Source organism: Gouania willdenowi, chromosome 8 (genome assembly GCF_900634775.1).
Source record: "Gouania willdenowi chromosome 8, fGouWil2.1, whole genome shotgun sequence".
Lineage (NCBI taxonomy): Eukaryota > Metazoa > Chordata > Actinopteri > Blenniiformes > Gobiesocidae > Gouania > Gouania willdenowi.
Window position 1 is genome coordinate 4722021 of NC_041051.1, and position 9280 is coordinate 4731300.

Here is a 9280-nt window from a genome sequence, read left to right on the forward strand (position 1 = left end):
GTGTGTGTGTGCGTGTGTGTGTGTGCTGACACAGTGTAAAAACACTGGCTCTGATTGGCTACCATGAAACATGACGCCCCGCCTTAGCCAATCATAATCGCTCACCTTGTTTTTAACCCACCTCCTCACTACAGCTGCATATGAAGACAGGGATGTTTTCAGATAACAGTTTATTCAATCAATACATGTAACGCATCGCATTTAACATTCAGTAACGTTAATGGCGTTGTAACGGTGTAAAAAGAAACTAGTTAGATTACCTCGTTACTGAAAAAAAAAACACCGTTACGTAACACCGTTATTTTAAATGCCGTTATTCCAAACACTGGTTAGTGTTAATATAAGGGACTGATCAACATCCCACTATGATGGACCAGGGAAATTAGAACCAGTGAGCCTACTATTACTAGCCTGCTCCCTTAACCACTAGTCCCTTTATACACAGATATTATATTTACGTTCAGTATATAGATAATCCAGTATATAGATAGTGTATAGTATATAGACGTGATAAACACACATTGAAGCAGCATTTGTCTGACTCACATTCACTATAGCCAATTAAATAACCATGTGTTTTACTTTAATGTGCAGGTTTTTGGATGAAACTTCTCTGGTCTTTGGAGAGAGCAGACGTGTTTTCGTTTGCTCCGATAACACGACCTTGGCTACAGCTGGCTACAGCTGAACAGCCTGAACAGCCTGAAAAACTGGGCCCAAGACTGAAGGAAAATGGTGAAAAAACCGCAGGGAGGCCCTTCAGAACCCAATTCGGGTTTGGAAGAGGTCAAGGAGATGATACGCGAGGGTCTACAAAACCTATCTGCCGAGATAAAGTCGTTGGAAAAGACGCTGGAAAACTCACTGGAAAGACTACAAAGCGAAACAAAGGTACTGAAAGAAAAGAATGAAAGAAATGCTGAAGAGATAAAATTGTTGAACGCGAGGGTTGAACAGCTGGAACAAAAGGAAAGAGAGAAAGATGTCATCATCACAGGCCTAAAGATAAAACCCAGGAGTGACGAAGAAACAAAATCGATTGAACAACAGGTCATTGACTTCCTGAAGTCGAAGGACATTGTCCTGAACCCTGACAACATCAACTCCTGCCATCTCCTGCCAAAGAGAAATGATACCAGAGCTGTAAAAATAACCTTCACGAATATAAAATTCAAAGGAGAAATACTCAAGCAAAGAAATAAACTCAAGGGAACGAAGGTGTACATCAATGAAAACCTGACGAAACAAAATGCAAGCATTGCATGGAAGGCACGTCAAATAAAAAAAGAAGGAAAGATTGTCAAGACTTGGTCAAAAAACTGCAGGATTTACATCCTGGAAGAAGAGGACGGAAAACCAGTTCTCATCAAAACGATGGACAACTTGGGAAAATACGAAGGATCCACCTAAACAACAACACTACTGATGGTAATCATGGATATGGACCCAGATCTATATAAACACTGGAAACAAAACTCAGACTGTGATTATTTTACGGAGACCGATTTAAATGTGAAACCAAGAGTAAAAAAGGTCTGTCATTTATTCATTTCAATTACTAGGTGGTGGGGTGATTAAGGATTACATCAAATTTTAAATTCAAAGTGTTTATTGTCATATGTGCAGTTAGAAACACGTTTTTTTTTATACAATGAAATTACTGCCTTGCTTATGAGCTGGGATATAATAATGTGTTTATACAAGTTAAATCTAACAGTGGAAAATACAACACTGCCAATAAAACTAACAACAGCAGTTAGAAACACGCTTATGAACTAAGATATATTACATTAAAATACTGCCTTGCTTGTGAACTGGGATGTAGTGATGTGTTTATACAAGTTGGATCTGATCCCATCATCAGACAGTGGAGGATACAACACTGCCAATGGAACTAACAACAGCTGGATTACCCTTGATGTAGAGACAAAACAAGGTGACATTGTGGATGAAAAGGGAAAAACCTTCCAAACACCTTCGAAAGAGGAACTATTCTTGAACTGGAGGAATGCTAACAACGTCTGGCAGGGAACAAGGCCAACACAAACAAAGATAGAGGACAACACTGACTACAGATGAGAATACACAAAAAAGGACGTTCAGAAGAAATCAAGAATGTTTGACCAGAGAGACATGTAAACCCATGTAAATTTGCGATGGTAAAACAGGGGACGGGACCCGGATAAGCAAACTGCTTCTCTCGTCTCCTTTTTCGGCATGTAGAAAAAAAGAAAAAAAAAAAAAAAAAAAAAAAAAAAAGTGAATGTAACCATGTCGGAAATAAACTGAATAAATAAATAAAATAAAAAAAAAACAATAACAAGTGTGTGGATAGCTAAAGAAAATCGCTATGGTGATCACCCTTTCTACAAAAGCGAGGCATGAAGTCTGCGTCTACAGACACGCCCACTCATGAATATGCATGAAGGCCCCAAAACAGCCTGTTTTTAGAAATGTCATAAAAGTCACAGGTGAGTTTGGGAAAATAAACCTCATATACTAGGTTGTTGAGGTTCTTATAACAAATAGAGATGGGTGAAAATAGCATAAAACTGGACCTTTAAACAGCTCCAGAATCAATACATTGATCAAAAATGTATTGGAATCTTCCATAGCGTAAGGCAGGGAAGTCAAACTCATTTTAGTTTAGGGGCCAAATATGGAGCAGCTTGATTTCAAGTGGGCCACAAATTTTATGCTGGTAATTTCAATATTACTGTGCCCTAGTTTGCACTCCTAAGTATACAAAAAATACAAAAAATTTAACAATCTGACAGTATCCAAGCAATAAGTGATTGATTTCATTCTGAACAGGATATTCACTTTAAATGTTCTTGACTTTGTGACGAATTTCTAAGTTAATAAGGGAAATGTTATGTAACAATTTGACAAAAATTAAATGATTTTGTAAGTATTTGGATTTTTCTTTTTCCACAACAATTCAACATTAAAATTGACTGCAATCCTGTGATAAAAGCACTGGGAAAACTGTGAGCCCCTTTCTCCGTAATGGATGCTCCAAAGGGCCGGATTTGGCCCCCGGGCCTTGAGTTTGACACATGTGGTGTAAGGTTTATCTTTGATTAGCATGTTGTCAACGTCTGTTAAGTACTTTTGATGTAATCCAGTAAAATGTATTTCTTGAATTCTTATAATGAATAGTGTGAGAGACATTTTTGGCTTTATTGCCATGCTGTCTTTGTTATATCCTCACACATCTTCACAGGGGTTTCTATTGTTTTAGATCCATTCCTGGATCAACACCCACACAATAGACGTCAAATCTTTACCAGCCGCCCCTAAATTGTACTAAAAGTATGTCACAAACACAATATTTAACTGTTTTTTTCAACCTTAGGGTCAGGATCCCATGTGGGGTCAAATGGAATTAAAATGGGGTTGCCTAAAATGTCTAGTAATTGGTAAAAAAAAAAAAAAAAAAAACTTTTACAAATATAATATAGAAAAATATCTAAGGTGGCGTGCTTGTCACTTTGTGCACTAATCCTGGCTAGTCTGTATTTGTAACACACTTTAATAAATGAAATCAAAAACCAATTCTCGAAGAAAAAAAATGTCTCTGGGGTCACCGGACATTTGTGATCTCAAAATGGGGTCAAGACCCGAAAAAGGTTGGGAACCTCTGAGTTTTTGTAAAGAAAAAAAGAAAGCTTATATATAATAATGCAAGAATGCTAGTTTCCGGGCAAAAAAAAAAATGTTATTGAGTTCATATAATTGACTTTGTAATTGTCATGAAAAATCTATAAAAATTGTCAATTATTATTTAACGCAAAACAGTGGAACTATGTTATAGTTCTATGTACCGTTCTACACATATGTAGTTAACAATTATTAAAATATGTTTCAAATCAAGCCTTCACACATTTTACCATTAGAAAAAATGGATGCAGGGGTACACTGACACAAAAAAGTCCCAGATGCCCACAGCAAAAATATTAAAACCCATATTTTCATAGATTAGGAATCATAACAAGATAATCAATAGATAGGAAATAAATTAGATGATAGATATTTGTTTATAATGTATTTTACAGCTGATTTAGGATTAGTTATCATAAGAGATGCTAACAGAAAGCTAACACAAGAGAAAGGTTATTTTTTACTTATTTATTTCAGTCTCAGTAATTGTGATTAATTGTAATTGAGCTTAAGTAATTGAGAATGTAATTGTAATTGACTTTGAGGATAAAGACAATAATTGTAATTTAATTGTAATTGAAAAAAATGTTGGCCACTGTAATCGTAATTGAATTGTAATTGAACATGGATGATTGAAAACGTAATTGTAAATGAAAATAGTAACTGACCCACACCGTGGTGAGCATTGCTATCCTCTGCTCTGCTATTTCTGTTTGATGTTTTTCCAGATGTTAAACCCCAACTTTAGGGCTTTTTTTAAACACCCATGTATCCTTTTTTGCAGCTTTTCAACTCTGTGAATTGCAGACAAAGCATTTTTTTCAACTCTGAAAACAGTAAAACACACACATTTCAGAAATGATGCAGATGCTTGTCCCCTTTCACGTCATTTCAAGCCATACCTGTCAAGTTTCCCGTTTTGGCCGAGAAACTCCTGTATTTTACCCCTCTTTCCCGCCATCTTCCCGAATTAGTATTTTCCTGTAAATATCCTGTATTTTATTGTAATAATAATTAAAAGATGCCTTACTGAACTGAACTCCGTCACTAGCCTCGCGAGAACTGCCTCCTGAAATGGCCTGAGTGGCAGTTATCGCGCGATTAGTGCTGACAGCGGCAACAAACCAAGAAACAACTCAGAAAACAGATGAATGAATGAAGAAGTTCCAGTGAAAAAAACAAAGAACTGGTGTAAATACATTGAAAAATGTAACAGAGAGTTTATCTTCATAAAGACCATCAGGATGTGACACAGTTACACATTCTGTTAGATTAATAACTGAGATTTTAACGTCTACCACAGCGGAAGGAACAACGTAAGTCACCATGAAAAATCAGCCAATCACAAGCTCCACAAATATACACTGTTTATAAAATGTTAAAGGATGTAAAGTCTGTAATAAATGTGTCTAATAAGTCATTAGGGAATTACAGAGAACCACATGAGTGAGGATGAGACATTATAAGAAAATATATAATGAAAATAAAATGTCAGTCTTTAACTTAAAGATAAGCAATGTGAAATTAACAGTAAATATGCAACGTGTTGACTTTTATATAAACTGTAAGTATATTAAATGTGTATATTAAAACACATGTGCTTCATAAACACATTTATGTTTTAATTTAGGCTGTTTTATAATTTAGGAATTAGGGCTGGGCGGTATATCGAGATTGAAGATGTATCAAGTTTTCTATTTTGACGATATAGAAAACAATAGTATTTCATATATCATATGAATCAAAACACTAGTTTTAGGAGTCACTGCTTTTACGTCTCAGAACAACATGTAAAGATCAGTTAGATGATTAATGAGTGGTACATATTGATCAGCTGTTTGTTAATAAATGTCCCTGTGTAGCATTTAGCATCAGCAAATTTAACCCAGAATTGTTTTTCTGGTCAGACTTTATTTAATAAAATTAACTAGATTTATATCATATATCACCATTTTGAGAAAATATATTGAGATATGAGTTTTGGTTCATATCACCAGCCCTAGTAGGAATATTCACAGCATTTTATTGTTAATAAAGATCAACCTACCAGATTCTAATCACATAATTGTATTTAGTAAGTGGTTGACAAGTGGCTATTTTAGAATTCTTGTACACTTATATAAGGAATACTGGAGCTTGGTTGGGTGAGTGGGACGGCTCGTAGTGGGCGCCAGAAAATTTCCTCTATTTTCAAATTTAAAACTTGACAGGTTTGATTCAAGCCTATCAATCATCTGCATTAGTTTTTCCAAAGGGCGGCACCAACATAAGTACGCAGTTTGAGCGTAAGCAGCGATCCAGCCCCGCGTTCAGTCAAAGGCAGAGCTATGACTGTAATGTCGTGAGGAAATCCTCTGATAAACCAGTTGTGTTGCCATGAACTCACAAACAGCTTCAGCCTCTTTCAAATTCCTCAACACACACGAATCTCAGGGAGCATCTACACTTGATATGAGTCAGTGTACATTTACGTTTGTATATCATTTATTAAAACCAGCATGTGTTGGGATCAGGTTGAGTCTGCGCTGGTTTGTCCACTTGAGTCATTTTTGTGGTTTGAAAGCAAAGTTTGTGGTTGGTTGAATCATTTTTAATATAGGGATTGTTTGTTATGCAGTAGTAGCTACTATTTGTTTGTCAGTATTGTTGTCCAACTTTTAAAACTCGTCTATTAGGTGGTTCCATATAGAAAAGCATCTAAACTTAAATCTAAGGATGACACGAGAAGGAAACACAACAAATCTAAATAGAGGTGAAAGTAACAGATCACCTTACTGTAATTGAGTTACACATTTATAAATCAGTAATTTTACTTGTACTTAAGTACGTTTTAAAAGAAGTAAAGTAAATAATTACATTTCTACACCCAACTGTTTCTGAGTAAATTGTTATTTTTTTGTTTTAAAATGATCAACAGACATTGTGATACCAGACAACAATCAAATGTATCACATCATAGCCGACCAATCAGATTAAAAGTAATGCACTGCACCAAAACAGCATTGAATGTTGGTTATTTTTCATATGTTCTTATTTGTGCCATTTCTGATCAACATCCAGCCTCTTTCTATGGTTCAGGTTGTGGTTTCTACCACATGGTACATTTGGCATGGCACTGTTTTAGTGTTCATTAATGTAGCTATACTGAATTGTACATTTTGACAAACCTTTTATTTCATACAGATGCCTTTTTGGAAAATAAATTAAGTTCCAGATGTGCTAGATTTGGTTTCTTCCTTTTTAAGTTTACAGATGAGTTGTTTACTGTATGCAAGGGAACCGTGGCAATGATTTATTACCAAAAATAAACTATTTACTCGTAACTTGTACTTGAGTACAATTTCAATCAAGTAACAGTACTTCAACTTGAGTAGGATATATTAGTACTCTTTACACCTCTGAATCTAAATCTGACGTGTTTAGAATCAACTTAAAGGCATTAAAGTGATAGATCTGAGATGTACTTTTCAAAATAAAATAGAAATGGATTGTCCTTACTGTCATGTTCCAGTTTACAAGCCTCTGGAGAACAGTTTTGATGCGACCGTAGCTTTAGGAAACAGACACAGCTTGGTGATTCTCCCATGCTGTGACATACTGAGTGCTGTTGGAGTCAAAGGTGTGTGTGCTCCTCCCTCTCAGGCTTTTCCACCAAGAGCACGGAGGGGGGTTTTTTGGAGCTGGGGTTGGTGCCAGAGCTACTTCAGAGCTCCTCCTGTTTAGCTGAAGAACCGGTTTGGTTTTCCACCGCAGCAGCGGCAAGTTGGAGCCACGTCCTTGCGTCACCACAATACGTCAGTACGTCACTGATTACGTAACAGCACTTGCGTCATAATGAAGCCCATGTTTTGACTGTTGACATCGTATGAATACTATCTTATCCTACGTAAAGATTCTGCCGAACAAATGTAACCATCTTCATTGGAGTCACAGGAATCTGCGACAACATTTGTGAACACAGGTAATTATCAAAGACGTTTTATTGCTTAACAATGACCGTGTTAGAATTTGCTAAGCTACTTAGTCGCGTTGAGCTCTCACATCATGAAGACCCTGGAGAGACTTATCCTGGTGCAGCTCCGACCATCTATCAGACCACACCTGGACCCACTACAGTTCGCCTACCAGCCCAAGGTTGGAGTGGAGGACGCCATCACCTTCATGCTCAACCGTGTCTACTCTCACCTAAACAAGCCAACGAGCACTGTGAGAGTCATGTTCTTTGACTTTTCCAGTGCTTTTAACACCATCCGTCCGGCTCTACTGGGTGAGAAGCTGACAGAGATGCAGGTTGACTCCTCCATTGTGACCTCGATTGTGGACTACTTAACTGGCAGACCACAGTATGTTCGCCTGAGACACTGTGTGTCTGACAAAGTGGTCAGCAACACCGGGGCCTCTCAAGGGACTGTACTCTCTCCCTTCCTCTTCACCACCTACACCACGGACTTCAGCTACTGCACTGACACCTGTCATCTCCAGAAGTTCTCCGATGACTCTGCAGTGGTTGGATATATCAGGGAGGGGGATGAGGTGGAGTACAGGGCTGGTGTGGACAGCTTTGTCACATAGAGTGAGCGGAACCATCTACAGCTCAATGTGACAAAGACCAAGGAGCTGATTGTGGACCTGAGGAGAACCAAAAGGCCAGTCAGACCTGTCTCAATCCAGGGGGTCAGTGTGGACATTGTGGAGGAGTACAAATATCTGGGAGTGGTGATTGACAATAAACTGGACTGGGGGAGGAACACTGACTCCCTCTACAGGAAGGACCAAAGCCACCTCTATTTTCTGAGTCGGCTGAGGTCCTTCAACATCTGCAGGAAAATGCTGAGGATGTTTTATGAGTCAGTGGTGGTGAGTGTGATCCTCTACGCTGTTGTTTGTTGGGGGAACAGACTGAGAGTCGCAGACGCCAACAGACTCAACAGCAGGGCCAGTGACATTGTGAGGATTAAACTGGACTTTCTGACAGTGGTGACAGAGAGGAGTGTTTCTGACCCTATTTTTAACAGTCTTTACTTAATTATACACTTATTTATTGTTTATTCTTCTTTGTCTTTGTTAATGTTTTTATTCTTTATTTGTGATGTGTTCTGTGGCTGTAACAAAAGCAATTTCCCCCTGGGATCAATAAAGGAATTCTGATTCAACTACACCTGAATAAGTACAGCAGATAAAGGCAATAAGTTGATTTTGATATGTTTGTTTATCATTATAGATGCTCTTAATGCTGACTGTTGGTGGGACTCAATACAACCAGAATCAGCTCAAGTTTGTGTCAAACTAACGAGTCCTGATGTCATTTCACTCATATATATTTGGACCAAGGATTTACTGTGTGTGACTGAATGGATGCTTTATTAAAATGTTTGTGTCATCATGTTGTTCGACTTGTGTTATTAATGATCAATGACAAATTATTGACTCTATTTTGAATTGAGGAAATCTTAATTGCATTCTGTTTAATTGTCCTACTCATTGTTACGACCCCCTCTAGGATGTTATTCAAGGCTTGAGGGGCCACAACATAAAGAAGACGCCACACAGAAAACAACGATTATCAAAAGTATTTATTAACAAAATTATAAAAGTACCAACAGAACAAACTAAAAGG

At 37.5% G+C, this 9280-nt stretch overlaps 1 protein-coding gene across 3 annotated transcripts in view; it reads right to left on the reverse strand.

The window, feature by feature from the left end:
- LOC114468594 (proline-rich receptor-like protein kinase PERK1) overlaps positions 1–7296 on the reverse strand; it is a 21134-nt gene extending 13838 nt beyond the window's left edge. For all 3 annotated transcript variants that reach the window (XM_028455581.1, XM_028455580.1, XM_028455582.1), the window contains exon 1: positions 7162–7296. In XM_028455581.1, the coding sequence (XP_028311382.1) occupies positions 7162–7167 (6 nt within the window). In that variant the 5' untranslated portion in view covers positions 7168–7296. The remainder of the gene's footprint in view (positions 1–7161) is intronic.
- Between the last annotated feature and the right edge of the window lie 1984 nt (positions 7297–9280).